This window comes from Pelophylax lessonae, assembly GCF_965119305.1.
Source record: "Pelophylax lessonae genome assembly, chromosome: 9".
Taxonomy (NCBI): Eukaryota; Metazoa; Chordata; class Amphibia; order Anura; family Ranidae; genus Pelophylax; species Pelophylax lessonae.
Window position 1 is genome coordinate 252,024,444 of NC_138776.1, and position 25,106 is coordinate 252,049,549.

At 46.2% G+C, this 25,106-nt stretch overlaps 2 protein-coding genes across 2 annotated transcripts in view; one reads left to right on the forward strand and one right to left on the reverse strand.

Moving 5' to 3' along the window:
* The window catches only part of LOC309564368 (uncharacterized protein), a 770,106-nt gene that overhangs the window by 227,881 nt on the left and 517,119 nt on the right, over nucleotides 1-25,106 (forward strand). The window lies entirely within an intron of this gene.
* Nucleotides 1-25,106, reverse strand: part of LOC309563382 (uncharacterized protein) — a 109,514-nt gene that overhangs the window by 7,918 nt on the left and 76,490 nt on the right. Inside the window, exons 16-23 of the mRNA XM_082267776.1 lie at nucleotides 20,918-21,821; nucleotides 10,499-11,396; nucleotides 3,690-3,821; nucleotides 3,070-3,225; nucleotides 2,860-2,983; nucleotides 2,638-2,735; nucleotides 2,438-2,543; nucleotides 2,058-2,144 (exon numbers count right to left, since the gene is read on the reverse strand). Of these exons, the coding sequence (XP_082123902.1) occupies nucleotides 2,058-2,144; nucleotides 2,438-2,543; nucleotides 2,638-2,735; nucleotides 2,860-2,983; nucleotides 3,070-3,225; nucleotides 3,690-3,821; nucleotides 10,499-11,396; nucleotides 20,918-21,821 (2,505 nt within the window). The remainder of the gene's footprint in view (nucleotides 1-2,057; nucleotides 2,145-2,437; nucleotides 2,544-2,637; nucleotides 2,736-2,859; nucleotides 2,984-3,069; nucleotides 3,226-3,689; nucleotides 3,822-10,498; nucleotides 11,397-20,917; nucleotides 21,822-25,106) is intronic.

The window sequence follows — 25,106 nt, forward strand, 5'->3', positions numbered from 1 at the left end:
AAGGGCAACTAAACTGATTAGGGGATTGGAGGACCTTAATTATGAAGAGCCTCTGCAATCGCTTGATTTATTCTCCCTGGAGAAGAGACGCCTGAGAGGGGACATGATAGCAATTTATAAATATCTCAATGGTGATCTCGGCATAGAAAAAAAAGCTATTCAATCGGAGGGATTGCATGAGGACTCGAGGGCATACAATGCGATTAGAGGAGAAACGTTTTAACCTCAGGCAACGTGGGGGGTTCTTTACTGTTAGGGCTACAAGATTGTGGAATTCTCTACCACAAGAGGTGGTTTCTGCGGGAAGTATGGTGGCTTTCAAAAGATTCTTAGACGTACATCTCAAAGATCAGAACTTTCAGGGGTATGTGAGATGATTACGGCCACACACACCTACAGGTTGAACTGGATGGACTAGTGTCTTTATTCAACCTCACCTACTATGTAACTATGTAAGAAAAAAAAAGATTTTTTTCACATTATATTTATTTATTTTTTTACATACTGTCACCAGTGCACTACAGAGTCATCATATAACTACTGTGGTGGTGACCAGGGGCACTGACTGGTGACAGTATGTAAAAAAAAAAAAAAAAATGTAATAATTTTTTCGCAATTAAAAAAAAAAAAAAATTCTACATACTATGATCAGAGCAATATAGCATTATCATAGTAGATTAGAAGTAGGTAAAGTAAAACAAAAAGGCAAAATAATGCTTTAAGCTGGCCATAGATGGATTAAAATTTTGCCAGTTCAGCAGGGGCCAGTAAAATGTCCATCCATTTATGGCTGTTCCCATTAGTGAGAAGTTGATCTAATAATTGACTTCTCATGAGCGGGCTTGCTGGAAAATTACTGTCTGATCAGCACTGCAGCCAGTGGGCTGCAGCACTGATCAGTGTATTTTGACAGTCTCGGTTATCGGAATACAGTAACACAGCGTGAAGGATTCCTTCATCCACCTCGCTTGTGTGGACTGGAGAATCCGTTCAACTTTTTTCAATAAGCCTACTGGCTAATCAAAAAAACTGACCTAGTTTAGCCAGCTTTAGTGAATTCTTCAGGTCAAAAACTAAAAATGACCAACATAACAAACAGCAGGTATTGTGTGGTGTTGGCACGCCCATTACTAAACTCCTGATGCACCATTCTATTGAGGTCCACACCGTCTAATGTCAGATCCTTAGTGTCCCCTAAAAGCTCCCATAGTGGATTTCTGAATGAGGGGTGATGTGACCTCCCAGAATCCTCCTCACCTTTCCGGTCAGCTCTGTTTTACACATAGAGATATGTACGATGTCATGTGACCTCCCAGAATCCTCCTCATCTCTCCAGTCAGGTCTGTGTTTTATTAATAGCGATAAGAGTGAGGTCATGTGACCTCCCAGAATCCTCCTCACCTCTCCGGTCAGGTCTGTGTTTTATTAATAGAGATAAGAGTGAGGTCCACACCGTCTAATGTCAGATCCTTAGTGTCCCCTAAAAGCTCCCATAGTGGATTTCTGAATGAGGGGTGTGGCTTCTCGGTAGGCAGAGCTTAGCCTAAAACTGGGATCTTTAGTTATCTAGCTCTGCCTAGGGTCCAGCAGTTCTTTGGGCATACTGGTATCGGCTTGAGCATTAACAAAGCTACTCATATGCACTCCTAAAACTGCATACAGTTACATATGGTCATTGCCCATTTTTTCTGCTTTAACCTCTTCACCCTTACCGATCAGCAGCTGAAACAGAGAAGTGGATGAACTTTGGTAACATCATTATAACATGTATGGAAAACATTTGTCCACCTCTCCATTTTTCCCTCCTATGTTGGCAACTGGAACAGGTCCCTCTACTAATACCTACAATAGTCATTTCAGATAGTGAGCATTGGAGGCCCTTTAGGTATCTCTCCATCTTCTGCTCGGGTTTGTTTAAAGGAAAAAAGATCGAACAACAGCTAAGTCCCATATTTTAGGCTCTAAGGAATAGGGGTTATTTTTAAACAACACCTAAACTTTTAAGAAGTTATAGAGGATAATCTGATTTTTTTCTTAATTCTGTGTTCATTCCTCACCTGTGCTGATCTCTACAGGAACGTCCTCCTCTTTAATCCTCACATGGACGTCTTCCATTTCCTTAGCTTTCTGAGTGCCTCTGGTGTCTGTGAATAAAAAGGAGAGTGAAGCCCCCTGTAATGAGAAGGTATGAGAGACCCCAGAGAGTGTGTTTGGGGGGAGACTGGTCACGTCTCTTGGCTGGTAACACACAATGACATGATGTGAGGAGGAGAGCCGGAGTCTAATAGAGGCTAATGGCTCCTGACTCCCCCACTGGGCACATACTGACCCCCCATTACTATCTACTGACAGAGGAGGGGGGAGAAGAAGAGATTGTTGTAGTGACTGAACAAGGAGAACCTGGGACTCTTCTCTGGATTTAGTGTGTATTACTCACCTGTGCTGATCTCTTGAGAAACGTCATCATCATTACACGGATCATCACCCATCACATACAGATCCTCTTCTTCATCTTTTATTTCAAAATGAAGCAAATTTTCGTCCTTAAAATACAAAATAAAACACAACTAGTATGTGATCCACTATGTAAAAATCCAACTGCTGTAGACTATTGCTAAGACCTTTAGTTCCATCTACCTGATCCTCCTGAGGGATCTCCTGATCTTCCTGTGAGGAGTCCTGAGAATACAGAGGACGGGGACATCTCTCTGGGGTATTTCTGTTACTGGATCCATCTGTAGGAAACACACACACTGCCTGAATACATTGATTCTATGTCTTTATATCAGAGGATGTGTGCATCTAGGGGGATCCTCAATACTCTTCTCTCCTTTATAAGAAATGAAAGTCTCCTCTTACCCGGTGATGTGAGGGGCGGCCGCTTCTTCATCATGGAGTCCTTGTAGAGGTCCTTGTGTCCTTCTATATACTCCCACTCCTCCATGGAGAAAGGCACAGTGCTATTTGGACATCTTATAGGAACCTGACACACACAATGATACAGTCACCATCCAGACAAATCCCTTGTCTGTTACTGGAAAATGTCCTAAAATTCCCGGCACCGCTCACCTCTCCCGTCAGCAGCTCAATGATCTCACTGGTGACTTCTTCAACCTTCTTGTTATTCTTTTTCAGAGAATGAGATGGAGGGTCTGTACTGAGGCTTCGATTCTTCTTCATGTTGGTTGCCACCAAACCATTTGATAACTTGAAAGCTATGTAATTCTATAGTTTAAGCATAAACACCAAGTTAGAACACCATAAACATTGTAAATGCTTTAAAAGTTCTCGGGTCAAGTCTGTCATGTCATGTGACCTCCCAGAGTCCTCCTCACCTCTCTGGCCAGGTCTGCGTTTTATTAATAGAGATAAAAGTAATGTCATGTAACCTCCCAGATACCTCCTCACCTCTCCAATCAACTCTGTGTTTTTTATTTATTAAAGATAATAGTTGTGACCTCCCAGAATCCTCCTCACCTCTCCGGTCAGGTCTGTGTTTTATTATTAAAGATGAGAGTAATGTGACCTCCCAGAATCCTCTTCACCTTTCCGGTCAGCTCTGTTTTACACATAGAGATATGAACGATGTCATGTGACCTCCCAGAATCCTCCTCACCTCTCCAACCAAGTTTGTGTTTTAATATTAGAGATAAGAGTGATGTCAAGTGACCTCCCAGAATCCTCCTCACCTCTCCGGTCAGCAGGTAGATAATCTCCAGGGTGAGGTTTAATATCCTCTCGGACATGTGACCCTGCTCTTTTTCCATATTCGGTAAGTCATCTATTTGATGGCCTTTCCTTCTAAATGGTTTTGCATTCAACTAAAGTTTAACAATCTTGATGGCTGAAACAAAAAAACATATATATAGATAAGTCAAGCAGACATAAGTTTAGATGTCACTAAATAACCCAGAAGAAAAAAAAAATGGTAAATGTCCCCATACTGAAGAGTAATGACAATGCTGGGACTAAAAATGAAGTGTAAGTTATTTTATGCTCAAAATGTTACATCTAATATGTGGGGTGTACAACTGACCAACTCCCAAAGAGGTGGCCAGAATCCTTCTGTCTCAACATTTTTTCGCAAGTATATGGTGGTGACATGTCTAGCTTTTCATTTCATGACACAGAGGATTCTGTCCAATGCGAGAAGTAGTAATGTCCACTGGAGAGTCTTGTGGAGGAAGGCATGTAGACTTTTAAACTCCGGTCCAAAGTCCCTCAGTGGTAAATTATAGGTAGGACATGGGTTTGCACTTAAAATGATTGATATGTAGTTATACAGTCATTACCCTAATGTTATTTTGGCTAGGATTAATGGCATTATAATAACCATAGTAGCCCACACAACTCCTATGGGACTTAGTATAGGAAGAGGGGGGCGCCATTAACCACTGCCAGAAGACGGCTACAGCACGGTACTATAGTTCTTGAAAGGCGTCGATAGACGTCCTCCCAAAACTCTGCCCCCCTGAGCCACGCATTGGCTGCACTCCTTCGGACACAGCTGATCACAGATCGGGGTAAAGGGCCAATCATAGCGGCCCTTTAACATGTGATCAGCTGCTGCGTAAAGGGGTGTGTGTACTAGGGATCGACGGCTTATCGGCAACACCAATATATCAGTGGCCGATATGCACTTTCGCCGATATATCGGAATCTGCCCCTGAGGTTACCGATATTGCCGATATTTAGGGAAAGTGCTTGTACCGGAGTGATGCCTGCAGCTAGAGGCATCACCCCGATACCGGTGTCCATAGCCGATGGTCGGCTGTCTTGTAATGACAACCAATGCAGCTGAGAAGCCGCTCGGCTGTCATAAAAAGGAGGGGGAGGGGACGTCCCCCCCCACCCCGGCTTTCCAGGGTCTCCCGTCCCACCGGGAAACCCGGGCATCCTACCTGCACCGCCGCCGAAGAGAAGACCCAACCAAAGCCGCATTCGGCTCTGATCGGGTCTCCATGTAAAAAACCCGGAAGTGACATCATTTTCGGGTACTCGGCGCAGAATTAAAAAAACGAACACCATTCAAAATAGCCAAACTTGGCGTTTTGAATGCTTTTCAGTGCCGAGGAGGGGTTTTGGGGTTTTAGACCCCCACATCCCTCCACAAGGAGTACCTTTGTAAAAAAAAAATGTAAAACATTTTTTTTTTTTACATGTCCGAAAATATCGGCCGATACCGATATCCGATGACCAAAATATCGGTATCAGTATCGGCATTAAAAAAACTATATTGGTCGATCACTAGTGTGTACCTTCCCTCCAATCAGCTCTTAGAGCTCTCCCCACTGAGCTCTGCAGTGTGTAATTTCAGCTCTCTGCCCTCTGATTTCTGAAAGCCCAGACAAACATTATAAATTCTGGCCTTTGAAGGGTTGTAGAGAAGAGAAGGCAGATAAACAGGTACAACTTATCTAGGAGGATTTATTTTATCTCTGTATCACCTGAGGCCAGGGTACATGCAAGGGTTTCCAATCACTTTGAGCCTTTAGTTCTGCTTTAAAGGACATTGAAAACAAAAATACTAACGGGCAGCAAGTAAAAATAAAGAAGAAACTACTGCAGCCACCACATCCAAGAATTGGAAATGGCCCTAGAAAATTATTAACGCATTTAGCAAACCATATCTGAGGGAGTGGCAGCTGATGACTCATAACCACTATGGCATCTTATTGGCCCCTCTTCAGACTCCTTGATTGGTCAGGTCATTTCTGTCCACACCCTCTTCAGGAACGAGAAAAGAGGTCCTTCATCAGCAGCCTGGAGCTCTTTTTTACCATCAAACAAAGAACATCTGCCCAGAGTCTTTTTTTTTAGAACCAACCCCAGGTTGGTGCCAGGAATGTAACTGCTTTTTTAAACTCTTAAATCAATGGGTTAGTTCAACTTGAAGTCTAGGGGGAGGAAGTGTGGCCTTCAGGTTCCTTTCTCTCAGCCTTGAGGGGGGGGGTCTGTCTTCGGAAGAGCCTCCTACCTAGGACTCGTTGGTCGGTTTTGGCTGATCATGAGGAGCGGGGTCCGCCAGGTCTTTGGGGCTCAGGGTAGGTTCCTCCCTCTTCGGCAAAAAACTGGATTTTTGACTTACCGTAAAATCCTTTTCTCTGAAGTTCATTGACAGACGCAGCTCCATATTCTCCATTGGGTTATGCTGCTAATGGTCAAGAAGAATATAGAGCTGCATCTGTCAATGAACGATAGAGAAAGAAATTTTCCACACCCTAGTGCACTTTTTTGGTACACCTTGGTGGTTTGTGTTTGTAGACAGTAGGGATCGACCGATTATCGGCACCACCGATATATCGGGGGTCGATATGCACTTTCCCCGATATATCGGAATCGGCCCCTAAGGGTTACGGATATTGCCGAAAAGTGCTTGTACCGGAGTGATGCCTGCAGCTAGAGGCATCACCCCGGTACCGGCATCCATAGCCGACGGTCGGCTGTCTTGTAATGACAACCGATGCGGCTAAGACGCCACTTGGCTGTCATTACAAGGAGCGGGAGGGTACGCCCCTCCCACCGCCTTCCGTGGCTCACCCGGGTCTCCCGTCCCACCGGGAGACCATGGCATCCTACCTGCCCAGACGCCGAACAGAAGACCTGATCAAAGCCGCATTCGGCTCTGATCGGGTCTTCATGTAAACAACCCGGAAGTGATCTCATGACATCACTTCCGGGTACTCGGCGCCACATTAAAAAATCTGACAGCATTCAAAACAGCCAAACTTGGCGTTTTGAATGCTTTTCAGTGCCGAGGAGGGGCTTGGGGTCTTTTAGACCCCCCAGATCTCTCCACAAGAGTACCTGAAAAAAAGAAAATGAAAAAAAATCTGATGACCAAAATATCAGTATCGGCATTATAAAAAACGATATCAGTCGATCACTAGTAGACAGCACAAAAAAAAATACAATTTTGGTGAACGTGGCTGGGTCATGACGTCGCTGTTGTCACAACGGGGGCCCCTTCCTTCAAAGTTATTTTTTCTTTTGTTAATTATCTGGATAAGCAGTTGTTACCAGATGGATTACCAATATAAGAATTTCGGAAAGCGCCATGTGCTGGCTCTAAGGCTCGGCTCACATGTTGCATTTTGTGGCCCAGCTCTAGTTTAGATGCGTTTTACACTCGATTTGACCTCTATTAGAACGTGCGTTTTCACAGCATGTGGGACTTTCACAAAACGGACGTTCTAACAGAGTTCAGTAGGAGCATGGCTAAAAACCTGTGTAAGGCACCTAAAGTCACGTAGCACCAAAAAATGAGCGCCCACGTGTGACTTGACCCAACGTCTCTGAGGCTACGTGTTAACTAAAAAAGCTGGCAATCCATTGGTGTTTTTGAAGCTCCATGAACGCCTGTCAAAATTACACGAACGGCAGTGGCCAGTATAGTGCGCTTGGCCACGTTTGCCTCGCTTCACATCGCACTGCGTCAAAATTGTTCCGACGTGGTGTTTTTCGTTGGCTTTACCGCTCCCGAAACACTCCCACTGATGTCAATGTAAACGTGGCGCAAATGTGCCACAAACACTCCTATGGGGTTTACAGAGCGTTTGGGGATGCGCTTTGAAAGCCTTACTTGGTTAGATGAAGCTACAAGGATCCATACAATAGAAAACCAACACAGAGAAGTATTCTAAAACATTATTTTATGCAAGACAAAAACAATAAAAATGTGTCATAGACGCATCAAAAATGAGACTGAGTGCAAAAGGTGCGTTAGAAGGCGTTCAACATTCAAAGCACATCTAAAGGAGACCCTGCTGCTTCGACTCCGGGGAGAGGGACTTGGGCTAAACGCCGCTGTGGTTCTGTGATATGAGAGGTGGCGCAGTGTGAGGTAATATAATTGGTGGCGCAGTTTGAGGTGATAGGAGAGGTGGCGAAGTGTGAGGTGATAGGAGAGGTGGCACAGTGTGAGGTGATAGGAGAGGTGGCGCAGTGTGAGGTGATAGGAGAAGTGGCGCAGTGTGAGGTGATAGGAGAAGTGGCGCAGTGCGAGGCGATAGGAGAAGTGGCGCAGTGTGAGGTAATAGGAGAGGTGGCACAGTGTGAGGGGAAATGAGAGGTGATAGGAGAGATGGCGCAGTTTGAGGTGGCACAGTGTGAGATGATATGAGAGGTTGCGCAGTGTGAGGTGATAGGAGAGGTGGCGTAGTTTAAGGTGGCACAGTGTGAGGTGATATGAGAGGTGGCGCAGTTTGAGGTGATAGGAGAGGTGGCGAAGTGTGAGGTGATAGGAGAGGTGGCACAGTGTGAGGTGATAGGAGAGGTGGCGCAGTGTGAGGTGATAGGAGAAGTGGCGCAGTGTGAGGCGATAGGAGAAGTGGCGCAGTGTGAGGCGATAGGAGAAGTGGCGCAGTGTGAGGTAATAGGAGAGGTGGCGCAGTTTGAGGTGGCACAGTGTGAGGGGAAATGAGAGGTGATAGGAGAGATGGCGCAGTTTGAGGTGGCACAGTGTGAGATGATATGAGAGGTGGGGCAGTGTGAGGTGATAGGAGAGGTGGCGCAGTTTGAGGTGATATGAGAGGTTGCGCAGTGTGAGGTGATAGGAGAGGTGGCGTAGTTTAATGTGGCACAGTGTGAGGTGATATGAGAGGTGGCGCAGTGTGAGGTGATATGTGAGGTGGCGCAGTGTGAGGTGAAATGAGAGGTGGCGCAGTGTGAGGTGATAGGAGAGGTGGCGTAGTTTGAGGTGATATGTGAGGTAACGTGGTGCGAGGTGGCGCAGTGTGAGGTGATATGAGAGTTGGCGCAGTGTGATGTTATATGTGAGGTGATATGTGAGGTGGCGCAGTGTGAGGTGAAATGAGAGGTGGCGCAGTGTGAGGTGATATGTGAGATGGCGCAGTGTGAGGTGATATGTGAGTTGATGTGGTGTGAGGTGATATGTGAGGTGACATGGTGTGAGGTGATATGTGAGGTGATATGGTGTGAGGTGATATGTGAGGTGACGTGGTGTGAGGTGGCATGTGAGGTGGCGCAGTGTGAGGTGGCACAGTGTGAGGTGATATGTGAGTTGATGTGGTGTGAGGTGATATGTGAGGTGACATGGTGTGAGGTGATATGTGAGGTGACATGGTGTGAGGTGATATGTGAGGTGACGTGGTGTGAGGTGATATGTGAGGTGACATGGTGTGAGGTGGCATGTGAGGTGGCGCAGTGTGAGGTGAGGTGACGTGGTGTGAGGTGATATGTGAGATGGCGCAGTGTGAGGTGGCACAGTGTGAGGTGATATGTGAGTTGATGTGGTGTGAGGTGACATGGTGTGAGGTGATATGTGAGGTGACATGGTGTGAGGGGATATGTGAGGTGACATGGTGTGAGGTGGCATGTGAGGTGGCACAGTGTGAGGTGATATAGAGAAAATATGTTATATAAGGCGCTCACAGGGGGTGCTGCTCTCTATTGTGGCTGCTAGTAGAGGCAAATGGTCAGGCGGGGTTCAGGCAGGACACTGGTACTTGGGACAGTTGTCAGCTAGAACAGCCTTGGGGGGGGGGGACAAAAAGTAGGGCTCAGATGCCTGGAGGCAGAGAGTATTAGGCTGACCCGGGGTGTAAGGGGGGAGGGGGGAGGGGGGGTCCGGGTGTGGACGATCCTCTGTTCAGTGGGTGGATGAGGATGGGTTGCACTCAGGGCTGCTCTCCGGGTGAGCGAAGCAGCTCAATGTTAGTCATAGAGGAAAGGGGGAAAAAAGCGCCAGTGGAGTGCAGTTTTTAAAAAAGAAGGAAGTTTATTAAAAGTAAGTATAAAGGAACAGGTGACTCGATACTGGACTCACTTCAGTGCAGTCACTGTGGTGCCCTCCCTGGTGTAGGTCAGAAGCTCGGTGCCTGCTCTGGGTCCTGATGCGGTCCAATCATCCGGGAGAAGTCCGGGGTTGCTCAGGCGACTTCCGGGTCGGATCAGCATAGGAGATGTGGAGCGTGTTAGAGGCTTCTTCCGGCTGCGTCTGACGTCACGGGGTGTCTGGGCTTAGGTGGGCGTATCCGGGCGTCACAACATGTTTCGGAGCATGCGCAACATGCCGGTGGCGGGCATGCGCACTCCTTTGTCAAGTGTCCAAAGGAGTGCGCATGCCCGCCACCGGCATGTTGCGCATGCTCCGAAACATGTTGTGACGCCCGGATACGCCCACCTAAGCCCAGACACCCCGTGACGTCAGACGCAGCCGGAAGAAGCCTCTAACACGCTCCACATCTCCTATGCTGATCCGACCCGGAAGTCGCCTGAGCAACCCCGGACTTCTCCCGGATGATTGGACCGCATCAGGACCCAGAGCAGGCACCGAGCTTCTGACCTACACCAGGGAGGGCACCACAGTGACTGCACTGAAGTGAGTCCAGTATCGAGTCACCTGTTCCTTTATACTTACTTTTAATAAACTTCCTTCTTTTTTAAAAACTGCACTCCACTGGCGCTTTTTTCCCCCTTTCCTCCAGTGTGAGGTGATATGTGAGTTGATGTGGTGTGAGGTGATATGTGAGGTGACATGGTGTGAGGTGATATGCGAGGTGACGTGGTGTGAGGTGACGTGGTGTGAGGTGGCGCGGTGTGAGGTGAGGTGACGTGGTGTGAGGTGATATGTGAGGTGACGTGGTGTGAGGTGGCGCAGTGTGAGGTGATATGTGAGGTGACGTGGTGTGAGGTGATATGTGAGGTGTCGTGGTGTGAGGTGGCGCAGTGTGAGGTGAGGTGACGTGGTGTGAGGTGATATGTGAGGTGACGTGGTGTGAGGTGATATGTGAGGTGACGTGGTGTGAGGTGCTGCAGTGTGAGGTGATATGTGAGGTGACGTGGTGTGAGGTGGTGCAGTGTGAGGTGATATGTGAGGTGATATGTGAGGTGACGTGGTGTGAGGTGGCGCAGTGTGAGGTGACGTGGTGTGAGGTGGCGCAGTGAAAGGTGATATGTGAGGTGACGTGGTGTGCGGTGGCGCAGTGTGAGGTGATATGTGAGGTGACGTGGTGTGAGGTGGCGCAGTGTGAGGTGATATGTGAGGTGACGCGGTGTGAGGTGGCGCAGTGTGAGGTGGCGCAGTGTGAGGTGGCGCAGTGAAAGGTGATATGTGAGGTGGCGCAGTGTGAGGTGATATCTGAGGTAATGTGGTGTGAGGTGGCACAGTGTGAGGTAACGTGGTGTGAGGTGGCGCAGTGTGAGGTGATATGTGAGGTGACGCGGTGTGAGGTGGCGCAGTGTGAGGTGGCGCAGTGAAAGGTGATATGTGAGGTGGCGCAGTGTGAGGTGATATCTGAGGTAATGTGGTGTGAGGTGGCACAGTGTGAGGTAACGTGGTGTGAGGTGGCACAGTGAAAGAGGTGATATGTGAGGTGGTGCAGTGTGAGGTGACAAAATGCCATTCATGAGTCAGGAACAGCCATACATCCCCTCTGTAATGATATTTATCTATAGAGACCCCAATACACCAGAGGAGGTGAGGGCAGAGCTAACCTCTGACTATGGAGGACATGTGACCTAACCCTCATCACATGACCACCCCCCCCCCGAATCCCCACACAGAATGCTGGGACCCCCTTCTCTCATAATAAGAAGACATTATTACCTCCTCCTCACTGGGAACACATTCTCTTCAATTTTACATCCCCCACAGGAAATTCCCAATCCTCCAAACCCTACCTAATGAGTTACAGAAAAATGGCCGCCTACTTCGGTGAGGACACTCTTTATTTTCCGTGTATAAAACTCAGAACAGGTAAACATTATAACGTTACCAGAGAGCGGTGAGTGGTTACTGCAAACCGCTAACCCTCCTATCTACCTGTAGTCCAGTATGTGATATTCTGTGCCTGAAGAGCAAAAAAGATATAGGCGACAACAAAATGGCTGCCAAACTACGGCGAGAGACGTTCTGGCAGGGACGGAGCGGACGTCATCATAACAACCAGGAAGAGGCCTGGGAGCTGTGGAACGCACAGACCGGAAGTTTGGGAGCCACAGAGCGGAAGTGGGAGGAGAGTTGTGGGGATAGGCTAGGCAGCTGGTGCAGGATGTGGAGTTATTGCTTACAGTGGCACTAGATTCATATTATATCATAGTATTATTGTTGAAAAAGGTGTATATATATATATACAGACACATACACTCACAGACTTATTTTTTTTTCAGTAATGATACATTGTTTACTATGATATGAATGTAGTTCCACTATAAGCAATAGCTCCACGTACGGACGTATGTCCGTCCGTACGTACGAACATCCGTCCGTACGTCCGTCCTTCACCGGCCACATTAATAAGTTCGCCTGTTCAATTGTTTGGTAACACAAATTGCTAATCAGCCAATCACATGGCAGAAACTCAATGCATTTAGGCATCTAGAGGTGGAGAAGACAACTTAACCCACTTTACCATCGGAGGATTTTCCTGCTTAACGTCCAGGCCACTTTTTTCAACTTGGCGCTGCGCGACTTTAACTGACAATTGCGCGGTCATGCAACGCCGTACCCAAACAAAATTGACGTCCTTTTTTTCCCACAAACAGAGCTTTCTTTTGGTGTTATTTTATCACCTCTGTGCTTTTTATTTTTTGCGATATTAATAAAAAATGAGCATGAATTTTGCGAAAAAATTGACATTTTCTACTTTGACAGTTAAAAAATATCCAATATATTCAATTTTTGTCATATATTTAGACCAAAATATGTTTAGCTACATGTCTTTGACAAAAAAATTCTCAATGAGCGTATTTTTAACCACTTTAAGACCGGAAGATTTTACCTCCTTCCTGACCAGGCCATATTTTGCGATTTGGCACTGTGCTACTTTAACGGACAATTGTGTGGTCGTGCAACGCTGTACCCAAATTAAATTTATGTCCTTTTTTTCCCCACAAATAGAGCTTTCTTTTGGTGGTATTTGATCATCTGTGCGATTTTTACTTTTTGCGCTATAAACAAAAAAAGAACGACAATTTTGAAAATAAAAATAGTTTTCACATTCTGATATATAACATTCCCCCCAAAAAATTTACATATCAAAATTTTTTAACATTTTCGGCCAATTTGTTTTCTGCTACATATTTTTGGTAAAAAAAAATCGCAATAAGCGTATTTTGATTGGTTTGCGCAAAAGTTATTGCGTTTACTAACTACGGGAAAGATTTATGTCATTTTTATTGTTTTTTTTTAAACTAGTAATCGCGGCGATCTGCGATTTTTTTTGCAGGACTGCGACATTGTGGCGGACAGATCGGACTGACATTTTTGACACTTTTGGGGGGGACCAGTGACATTACTACAGTAATCAGTGCTATAAATATGCACTGTTACTGTAATAAGGACACTGGCAGGGAAGAGGTTAACTCTGTTAGTGATCAATGGGGTTAAATGTGTGCCTCATGCTTATTGATGTGTGTGGGGGGAGGGGGTTGTGTGACACAGACACAAATCGCAGGTTCAGCTATGCTGAATCCTGTGATCTCTCCCTGTCTGTCACAGAGAAGATCCGCCTGCTTTGTTTACACAAGCGGGCGGATTTTCTCACTCTTTCCCCGATGATCGGGGAAGAGAGGCGGTGATCACCACCTCTCCTCCTCCGGCTCGACTCCCGCTGTGAGCGAGCCTCCGGCGGCGCACGCGCGCCCTCGAGCAAGCAGGGAATCCAGTGACGTAGGTTTACGTCGCTAGACCCAGGGCTACCACCTTGCTGCAGTAAACAACTTAAAGTTGTTAAAGAGGTTCAAACTGAGCATCAGAATGGGGAAGAAAGGGTATTTAAGTGGCTTTGAAAGTGGCATGGTTGCTGGTGCCCGACGGGCTGGTCTGAGTATTTCAAAAACTGCTGATCTACTGGGAGGGAAACCCTCTACTCAGCAGGGAAACCCATTGACAGCTGATGACTCATGAAATGATAAGGACGCTGCGGCCGGCTTCCTGGCCCACTCCTTGACAGCACGCTTACACTGCATCCTGATTGGGCACAGCTTTACCCAGTCAGGGCGCAGAATGCACTGTGAAGTGCTCAGTGTATAGCAGGGTGTTCGATGGGGCGAACAGCCGGCAAATTCGGGTGTTCGGTGAACGGCCGAACAGGCAAATGTTCGCCCATCCCTATATACCTGTATATATGTACACTGCTCCAAAGGAACACTTTTTAATCAGAGTATTGCATCAAGTCAATAAAACTCCTGGGATATTGATCTGGTCAGTTAAGTAGCAGAGGGGGGTTGTTAATCAGTTTCAGCTGATTTGGTGTTAATGAAATTAACAAAAGGTGCACTAGATGGGCAACAATGAGATGACCTCCAAAACAGAAAATGGTTTTACAGGTGGAGGCTGCTGACATGTTTTTCCCTACTCATCTTTTCTGACTGTGTTTCACTAGTTTTGCATTTGGCTAGGGTCAGTGTCACTACTGGTAGCATGAGGGGATACCTGGACCCTATAGAGGTTGCACAGGCAGTCCAACTCCTCCAGGATGGCACATCAATACGTTCCATTGCCCAAAGGTTTTCTGTGTCTCCCAACACAATCTCAAGAGAATGGATGATATTCCAGAAAACAGGCAGTTACTCTAGGAGAGCTGGACAGGGCCGTAGAAGGTCCTTAACCCATCAGCAGGACCGGTATCTTCTCCTTTGTGCAAGGAGGAACAGGATGAGCACTGCCACAGCCCTACAAAATGACCTCCAGCAGGACACTGGTGTGAATGTCTCTGACCAAACAATCAGAAACAGACTTCATGAGGGTGGCCTGAGGGCCCGGCGTCCTCTAGTGGGCCCTGTGCTCACTGCCCGGCACTGTGGAACTCGATTGGCATTTACCACTGAACACCCAAATTGGCAGGTCCGCTACTGGTGCCCTGTGCTTTTCACAGATGAGAGCAGGTTCACCCTGAGCACATTTGACAGACGTGAAAGGGTCTGGAGAAGTCCTGGAGAACATTATGGTGCCTGTAACATCGTTAAGCATGACCAGATTGGTGGTAGGTCAGTGATGGTCTGGGGAGGCCTTTCCATGGAGAAAAGCACATACCTCTACAGACTAGACAATGGCATCCTGACTTCCATTAGGTATCGGGATGAAATCCTTGGACCCATTGCCAGACCCTACACTGGTGCAGTGGGTCCTGGGTTCCTCCTGGTGCATGACAATGCCCGGCCTCATGTGGTGAGAGTATACAGCCGGTTCCTGGAGGATAAAGGAATTTATATAATTAAATGGCCCCCACGCTCGTCTCACCTAAATCCAATAGAACACCTCTGGGACATTATGTTTTCGGTCCATCCGACGCCACCAGTTTGCACCTCTGTCTGTTCAGGAGCTCAGTGATGCCCTGGTCCAGATCTGGAAATACCCCAGGACACCAACCGTTGTCTCATTAGAAGCATGCTCTGACGTTGTCAGGCATACATACAAGCACGTGGGGGCCATACAAACTACGGAGTACCATTGTGAGTTGCTGCAATGACATTTCAGCAAAATGGACTCGCCTGCTGCATAATCTTTACACTTTCGGGTGATTTTCGGGGTGTCTTTGAATTCAGCCCTCTGTAGGGTGATAATTTCCATTTCCATCAAAAGATGTGGCATCCTTTCGTTCCTAACACATTACCCAGTCCATACCAGTATAGATCCTAACACATTACCCAGTCCATATCAGTATACCTGTAGATATCCAGCATGATATTTTCGCCATTGAGTTTGGATGTTTTCAAGGTGTTCCTTTAATTTTTTTTAGCAGTGTATATATACACCCCTCACATTTTTGTAAATATTTTATTATATTATTTTCATGTGACAACACTGAAGAAATGACACTTTGCTACAATGTAAAGTAGTGAGTGTACAGCTTGTATAACAATGTACATTTTCTGTCTCCTCAAAGTAACTCAACACACAGCCATTAATGTCTAAACCTCTGGCAACAAGGTCATATGGTTCCTAGATGGAACAAGTACAGAAATGTTTAGTTAGATTGGCAGGTTGTTCTGTTTGTCTATTACAGGAACACTACAGGACGAGTCCCCTTAGGGGGGCGGATACATCATAAGTCTCTACGGGAACATTAGTTTTAGACATTCTGTAGGTGAGAAGGTGCGGAGAGGGCAGTCTCACTGTGAGTATATAGGATGTAGAGGTACTACATGCTCACTCTTTTCCTTTATAGGCTTGTAGGGGATCTTCATGCCTTTGAAAGGTTGCCTATTTTATATATATATGTATAAATGTTATTTGTAGCATAGTTAGTCAAGATGGCTAACCTCCTCCTGTCAGACAGACTTTGTTTGGCGGGGGGGGGGGGGGGGGGGAGGATGTAGCACCCTCCTAGGTAGGTGCTAGAAGGGAGAATATAGTTTTTGGATATTTTTTGCTTATCAGAGAGATTGCAAGGTAAATGTATATTGCTCTCTGCCTATCAGAAAGCAGGATCTGCTAGTGAGGTCTGCTCATGGTGCAGCTCAGTTTGTCTGAAGTATTTCACACTGGTCCAATAGGGAGGCATATTGGACAGTGGGAAGAAACCTGACAAATGAGTGCACAGGCATTTGTACAGCCCTGGTGATTGGCAGAGGAAAGTGCCTCAGTGCCTGCTGAGATACTGTGTAAATACCAAGGGCACATGTGCTTGGGGTCCTTCAGCTGGAGAGCAGTGTAGGAGCTGCCATGCGGCCTCAGGTGGTCGACTTGAATGCCAGAGAGGACCTGAACCTAGATGTCCCGCAGAGCTGACTGGAGGGGAGACACTGGAAAGGATCTGATTCTGCTTACAGTGAGTACAGATCTGTGTCATTGGGCCTATTCTGAGGGGGGCCACCCCTTCTGTGGGAGAGTCAGTGGACAGGTGTCAGTCAAGGGGATGCTAGAGAGTGTCCCAAAGATAAAGTAGTTGCAACAAGTCTGCGGCTAGAGAGAGCAAGACTTATTTTTTTCCATATAAGTGGCAGTATGGTTAAACCAGTGTGTCTGCTTCCACAAATAACCTGTTGAGGCCAAGTGAGAGTTGTCCTTATCAACTGTGAACAGTTCAAGTTTGGGTATCCCACTATTCCCTTCTCCCATCCAAGTTCCACAATAAATATAAAACCAAAACCCCTGCACTGTTTATTGACTAATGAGCAACTGGGAGTAAGGATGGATGCGTGAACTGTCCCTTAGTGACTGTCTGCAGGTAATCAGTGGAGGCCCAAGAAGTCAACACACACCAAGCCCTACGGGGACAGGGCTACATAAAAATCCCCTGTAATAAGAATAGGGCATGACAGGTCCTCTTTACAGAGAGATCTGGGGTCCATAAGTCCCCACATCTCTCCTCTAGGCTGGAAAGCCTCAGATAAAAAAAATGATCTAAGGCTTTCCAATTAAGGCCCCTTTCACAGTTGTGCGACTTGTCCTGTGACTTGGGACTGGAAAGTTGCATGACAAGTCATACTCCATGGTTTCCAATGAGTACTGTTCATATCTGTGCCGACTTCAAGTAGCAGCAACTTCAAAGTAGTTCCTGCACTACTTTGGTCTGACTTTAATGCAACTTGAGGTCCACAGACCTCAAGATTACACAGGCATTGCTTCAGTTCGCACAAGTGAGAAAGGGGCCTAAAATAACATCAGTGTTTACATCTGCCGGCATCGGAAGTGACGTCATGACGTCGCTCTGGGCCTTTGAAATTCAAAGAGATGGCCGGGGACCATCTTGTCCTCGGTCAGCTCTATGGTAAACGGCCACCACCAGTCGATTCATTCCCTGGCTCGCTGATTGCATGGGCGAGCCAGTAGAAGTCCTGGAGGGTGGTGGTGGTGGTGGGGGGGGGGGGACATCGAGGGAGACGCTATATTATTTTTATTTGTTATTTTTTCTCCCATGAAAGTGGATTTACCCTTTAAATACGGTTCTAAAATACCCCAATTAATTTTTAATCAGGTCATATTTATTGCTTATTTTTATCAACAAATAAACAAGTACAAAACCAGATATACATCCCAGATCCCCCATTTTGCTATTAGGTGCAGTACAGGTAGGCTACATTGGTGATATATCCTAACATTTTAATAGAGGTTTGCAAATTTGTACCGACAATCGCTTACAGAGATAAACGCCCTGTACAGCTATATACCGTATATGAAGATTCTGAGATACACAAACTACAAATGGAAACTAGAGCCTGACCTATCCTCCAAAAAAAACCCCAAAAAAACAGGTACGATTAGATATTATTATATCTGTATAAAAGCTTATTAAGATTTTTTGCAACTAGAGACTAGTTTGACATACAGAGTGTGCTTTGATGTTTGGTGAGAACCAAGGCCCAGAGGGTACTGACTAAGTGTAACAATCTAACAGGAGGTGTTAGACCAGGAATGGATGACCATGGCTTCCAGAGTTCTTCAAACTTCTGAGGGCAACCACTATATCCGGAGTACTGAATTAAAATCCAGGAAGGTCCAGATGGTAACATTTTCCTCCTGCAGAGGTCCGAATCTAATTTCTGCTCTGACTCAGATCCTTCACATCACAGCTCCCCCCCCCCCCTACATCAGTGTCTTCAGTCTTCTCCTTCATATCACAGACCCCCCTTCCCCCTCCTTTATATCAGTCTCCCTTGCAATCAAGCCCCCCTCCTCACAACATAGCCCCCCTCCTTTACATCATAGTCCCCCTTGCAATCACAGACCCCCCCCAACTCACAGCTTCAAACCCTCCTCACATCAGAGGCACCCCCTTACATCACAGCCCCCCATTAAAAACACTGTTCCCCTTGCAATCATGCCCCCTACTCACATCTTAGACTCCCTTGCAACACACAGTCCCTTTATATCCCAGGTTCCCTTGCAATCACAGCCCCCCCCTCCTCACATTACAGCCCCCATGCAACCACCCCCCCCCCCCATCTTCATCACTTCCTCACAGCCTCTCCATTACATCCCAGCCCCCACTGCAATCACAGCCCCCCATTCCCACCTCACATCACAGCCACCTATCCCTCCTTACATCACCCCCCCACCTGATCTTCATCCCCTCATCATCAGTCCCCCCCCCCCCCATTACATCCCAGTCCCCATTTCAATCACAACTTCCCTTCTCACATCATAGCCTCACCCTCACTTTACTGTCCCCCCCTCCTTTACATCAAAGCTCCCTCTCTTACATCACTGTCCCCCTTGCAATCACAGCCCCCCCCCCCTTCATCTCACAGCTTCACTTTAGAGCATCCCCCCTTAAAACCACGCCCCAGTCACATCGCAGTCTCCCTTGCAATCACAGCCCCTTTATATCTCAGGCTCCCTTGCAATCACAGCCCCCCATCCCATCCTCACATCACATCCCGTTGAAAATACACACCCCCTCATTTCCAGCCCCTCCTCCCAGCCTCCCCCATTAGATCCCTGCCCCCATTCTTACATTATAGCCCCACCATCCCATCAAGGTTCCCCTTGCAATCATGGTCCCCTCCTCCTCCTCACATCACAGCGTCCTCTCTTACATCACTGTCCCCCTTTCAATCACAGACCCTCATACCCCCCATCTCACAGCTTCCTTTTCTCTTCACGCCACAGCCTCCCCCATTCAAATACAGCTACCTTTGCAATCACAGCCCCCCTCCACACAACACAGCCCCCTCCCTCACATCATAGCCACCTTGCAATTACCCCCCCACCCCATCTAACAATCCCATCCCCTCCTCACATCACAGGCCCCCTTCTCACACCACAGTCCTCCATTAAAACACCATCCCCTTTGCAATTACAGGTCTCCCCATCCCTTCACAGAGCGCAGGATATACAGCAGATCTGCAGAGAGAGCGGAAGCTCCCCAACTGTTAGGTAACAAACAAGTAATTGGCTGCTAGGGCCACCTCGCATCTTAGCAACCCATCACCTGCTTGGCAATTTGAAAGTTGGACGGCTCCTGTTCCCCGTATAGACCTGCCATATTTCTCGCCCTCTGCCTTGATGTGAGGTTGACAGCAGCAACAGCGGCAGGCAGGTAAGGATACACAGCTGAGGAGTCCACTCAGGCTGCCAAGTGGTGCAGCTGCGGTCCAGGACTGTCACTGGGTCCGTGTCCAGACAGCGGTCCGCCATTTAGTGACACCTGCCCTATATTGGTAAATTATTTTTTCTTTGGAAAAATGCAGACATTTTAGACAACTTCAGGCTTTGAATCTGGTGGCAACAAGACATGGTTTGACAAATTGCATGTGGAGGAACTCTACTGGTCTTAACACTACTGAATTCCTTTGCAATGAACTAGAATATCAATTATGAACCAGGTCCAACTTCAGTGCTCAATCTCACAAATGCTCTTTTGGTTGAATGGACACAATTCTCACAGACACTCTAAAAGTCTTCCCAGAAGAGCAGAGGCTGTTATAGCTGCAAGAGGAGAAAGGGGGCAACTCCATAGTAATGCCCATCATTTTGGAATGGCATGCTCAACGAGTTCATATAGGTGTGATGGTCAATTGCCTACATAGTTCTGCTTTGAAGATTGTATAGATCTTCTCATGTTTAACCATTTATGAGAATGGTTCTTCATCACACACTACTTAAATGGATGTACCTTTGTTATAAACTATATGAAATTTTGCTCCTTTATTACAACTTGTCCCACATTCCGATGTTGATTATGGTTTCGCACCCGTACAAATCCTCTGAGATAAGATGGTGTTTAGTGAAAAAACATTTCCCTCATTCCGAACATGAATACGGCTTCTTAAAGCCTATGAAGTTATTTTGGGGGGATAAGGTATGACCCCCGAGAGAAAGATTTCACACATTCCGAATATGAATAAGGCTTCTCCCACGTGCAGGTTCTTTCACAGTAAACAAAAGCTGAGCGTCTTGCAAAACAATTCTGGCATTCCGAACATGATTTTGTCTTCTGCCCAGTATGAGGTTTCATGTGAAAACAAAAGCGGTACTTGGAATAATTTAAAAAAAATTCTGCATTACGACCGTGAATAGGGCTTCTTCCCTGCATGAATTTTCTTGTGTAATTTTAGATTGCTCTGCTGACTAAAACATTTCCCGCACTCCGAACATGCATATGGCTTCTCCCCCGTGTGAGTTCTCATGTGCTTCACAAGACTTGAGCTCCTGCTAAAACATTTCTCACATTCTGAACATGCATACGGCTTCTGCCCGGTGTGAATTCTCTTATGTGATTTCAGATTGCACTGCTGACTAAAACATTTCCCACACTCCGAACATGTATACGGCTTCTCCCCTGTGTGAGTCCTCATGTGATTAACAAGGTTTGAACTCTTAATAAAACATTTGCCGCATTCTAAACATGAATAAGGCTTTTTCCCCGTGTGAAGTCTCTGGTGTCTAGAAAGATCCGTTCTCAGTGCATATGATTTCCCACATTCTGAACATGAATACGGCTTCTCCCCAGTGTGCGTTTTCTGATGGGAGAGGAGTGTCCCTAAATGGGTAAAGCGTTTCCCGCACTCGGGGCAAGGGTACGGTTTCTCAGCTGTGTGGATTTTCTGGTGTGTGGAAAGATCTGAACTTGTTGCAAAACATTTGCCGCATACAGAACACAAATAACGCTTTTCTGCTGTATGAATTTGCTGGTGAGAGAGAAGTGTTGCTTTCCGGGCAAAAAACCTTCCACATATGGTACAGGAGAACATTAAACCCCCGCTATGATCTGTGTGTTGTGTGTCAGAAGGGGAGTGTTGGGTAAGACTCCCCCCATGTGTAGAGGGATCTGCTAACAGATCTGCACCGGAAAGTTGAGGATGAAGATACTGGGTAATGACATTTTCTTCTGTAGAATTCTCTGTTAGGTTGTCATTTTCCGTTTCATCACCAGGAGAGAGGACCGAATCATTCCCGATGTATCGTCCATCTGATGGAAAGAAAAGGTAGAAGGGGATAAGAACACTAAAAGTGATTGTAAACCTCAGACATGAAATATGAACAAAGCATGTCCCTCTGTTGTGAGTACTTGTCTCAGTCCAGAGCACTAGATGCAATTTCTGTCTGCTGCTTCATTCCTCTGCTAATCAGAATCACTTCCTGACACCAAGAGATATAAAGGTGACAAGGGAGGCAGCTCCAGCATGCAGCCTGTGATTGACAGCCTCAGCTCTGTGCCTGTTTGCAGAGGGGGTATGTACCGTTCCTCCAATCACCTCTCAGAGCTCTTCTCACTGAGTTTTAAAGGAAATGTACAGCCAAAGCTTGTTTGGCTGTACATCTATGGATCACAGGAGTGCAGTTTGTTCTGCACTCCTGTGACCCGTTTTCAGCAGAGAGCGGGTTGAAGTCCACTCTCTGCTGACATCACAGAAGTTGGTCAGGCTTCAACTTTTTTTTTTTTTTATGCATCCTCACCCGACCTAACAGATCACACCCTTTTCCTCCACAAATGCATACCTACTGAGTAAAAGGCTGGTTGTTAAGGAGCGGATGGCCGCCACATCCTTAGCAACCATCACTCATCTGCTGTCAGGGGGGTTCCCTGCTGACAGCAGAATGTAAACAAAAGAATTACTGAAATTTAAAAAGTAAAAAAAAAAAACAAAAAACAGTGTGGGGTCACCCCCCTGGGTGGTCATTGTGGGGGGTCTGCAGGTGGGGGGGCTTATCGGAATCTGGAAGCCCTCTTTAGCAAAGATAATACATAATACCCCTACTCAGTCACCCAAATAAATTGCAAAGTAAATAGAAACACAGCCAGTTTTGGACAAGTCCTTTATTCAAACCCACCCCAATTCAATCACAATGAATGCTGGCCACCTACCTGAACAAAAAGATAAAAAAAGAAAATCCGACCCAACCTGATGCTTGGCTCCCACCGAATGACAGCTCTGCTGCCTCCCGCCTCTAAATAAACGAAAGGGCAGGGTCACCCAATGATGTCACGGTGTGACCCTGCCCTCTTATGATGTCATCAATGTAGCATGCCCAGATGAAGGGCCTGGTAAGGATTAGGGAGGACCCCACGCTGCTTTTTGTTTAATTTTTAAATGCAGGCAATTCTTTTGTTTACATTCTGCTGTCAGTGCGGTTCTCAGAGGAGTCGTGGTTGTTAAGGACGCGGCGGCCGCCCGCTCATTAACAACTATGATATTTACATCTCCTAGTTAGGGATGCCAGCTTCTGCCAGTGTTAAAGTATTGCTAGTTTTCAGTACTAAAGTCACTTCATAAAATAGCTCATGCTGTATTTTAGTAGCGTTTTCTTAACCAATTGCAAAAAAATTTTGAAAAAACGCTAAGAGGTATTTTAGCGCAGTTCTTCAAGGGGAAGATAGATACCGCTTTGTGAAGTGAGGCTGCTGTCCCGGTCAGTGTCCCTGATCACCGCTACATCAGTTACAATGTCCCTGATCACTGCCACACCAGTTACAATGTTCCTGATCATCGCCACACCAGTCCCAGTGCCCCTGATCAGCACGATCATGTTGTCCATACTAACCACCATACCAATACAGTGTCCCTAATCACTGCCACACCAGTTACAGTGTCTCTGATCAATGCCACATCTGTCATATTATTATTACTATACAGGATTTATATAGCGCCAACAGTTTGCGCAGTGCTTATTGTCCCATAATCACTGCCACACCAGTTACAGTGTCCCCGATCACTATTAGATGCATCATTTATGCCCCAAGGTAGCCTGAAGGTGCTCTTTGGAATTTGGGCCTCTCTATGTGGCTAGGCTGTGAAAAAGTCTCACGTATGCAGTATCGTCATACTCAGAAGGAGTAGCAGAATGTGTTTTGGGGGTGTATTTCTAAGTATGCCCATGCTGTATTTTGGAAATATCTTATTAATTTACATTTTCAAAAGACTCACAATGCTTTTCAGAAATGACCTTGGATTGTTTGCTTTGTGTTTGATTCCATTGTCCTGGTGCTGCAGGGGCTACAAAAATGTGATCGGAAGTTCTGAAATAAGATGTGTAATTTATGAACCTTGGAATGCATGAAGGTGCTCCTTGGAATTTGAGCCCTTCTATACAGCTAGGCTGTGAAAATGTCATACACATGTGGTACCCCATACTCGGGCGGCATGGCAGAATGTGTTTTGAGAACTTTGTAAAAAAAAGTTATTTTCCAAAAGATTACAACTTGCCATGCCTAAATACCTCAGAGTGTCTACTTTAAAAAAAAAAGGGGGGTAATTTGGGTGATATTTGTACTGTTCTGGCATTTTAGGGTCTCAAGAAATGAAATGTACAACAGGATTGATCAATTTTCAAATATATATACACCATAGTTTGTAGACTCTATAACTTTCCTACAGACCAAATAATATACACTGATTTTGTTTTTGTTTTTTTACCAAAGAAAGGTATCAGAATACATTTTGGCCTAAATTTATTAAAAAAAAAATTATTTGCAAATTTTATAAACAGAAGCAATGTTTTTTACAAAATGTTGGTCCTTTTTCAATTATATAGCAAAAAATAAAACAACTCAGTGGCGAATACATGCCTGCAGAAGAAAGCTCTATCTGTCTAAAAAAAATATATAAAAATTTCATTTGGGTACAGTTTTGCATGACTGAGTAATTGTCATTCAAAGTGTGACAGCGTGGGGGCTCTTAAAGCGGAGTTCAGGCACAAAAACTTTTTTTCAATGAACATACCCCCGGGACAGTCAGGGCTAGTACATTCCACAATGGCTAGCCTCTGATCTGTCCTGGTTCGCACTTACCTGCAAGAAGAAATACTCACTTATAAAATTTCTTCCACAGCGTTGCCATCTCTGTTGTGGGCAGCTGAAGCCAGCGCGATCCTCTTCTGCGTCCTCTTCCGTGTCTTCTTCTCCCAGAATGCGCCTTCACCGGCCCCTCTTGTCACTTCCGGTGCGGCGCCGCATTCCTCCACAGCTTCTGGCCATGTTTACCAGGGAATGCGGTGTCGCACCAGAAGTGACGAGCGGGGCCGGTGCCGTCGCATTGATTCCTGGGAGCGATGACGTTCAGCTCCCAGGAATCATTGTAAACCGGAAGTGACGGTGCGGGCCGCGGCCACAGAGGGAGGAAGTGGAAAATAGGTGAGTATTTCTTTCTACAATAACAAGTAAAAAAAAAAAAAAAAAATCCTAACTATCCAATTCCTTTTCAGGTGAAGAAGAGCAAGCGGATGGCCACAAAATCGATTAGGTCGATTTTGTGCC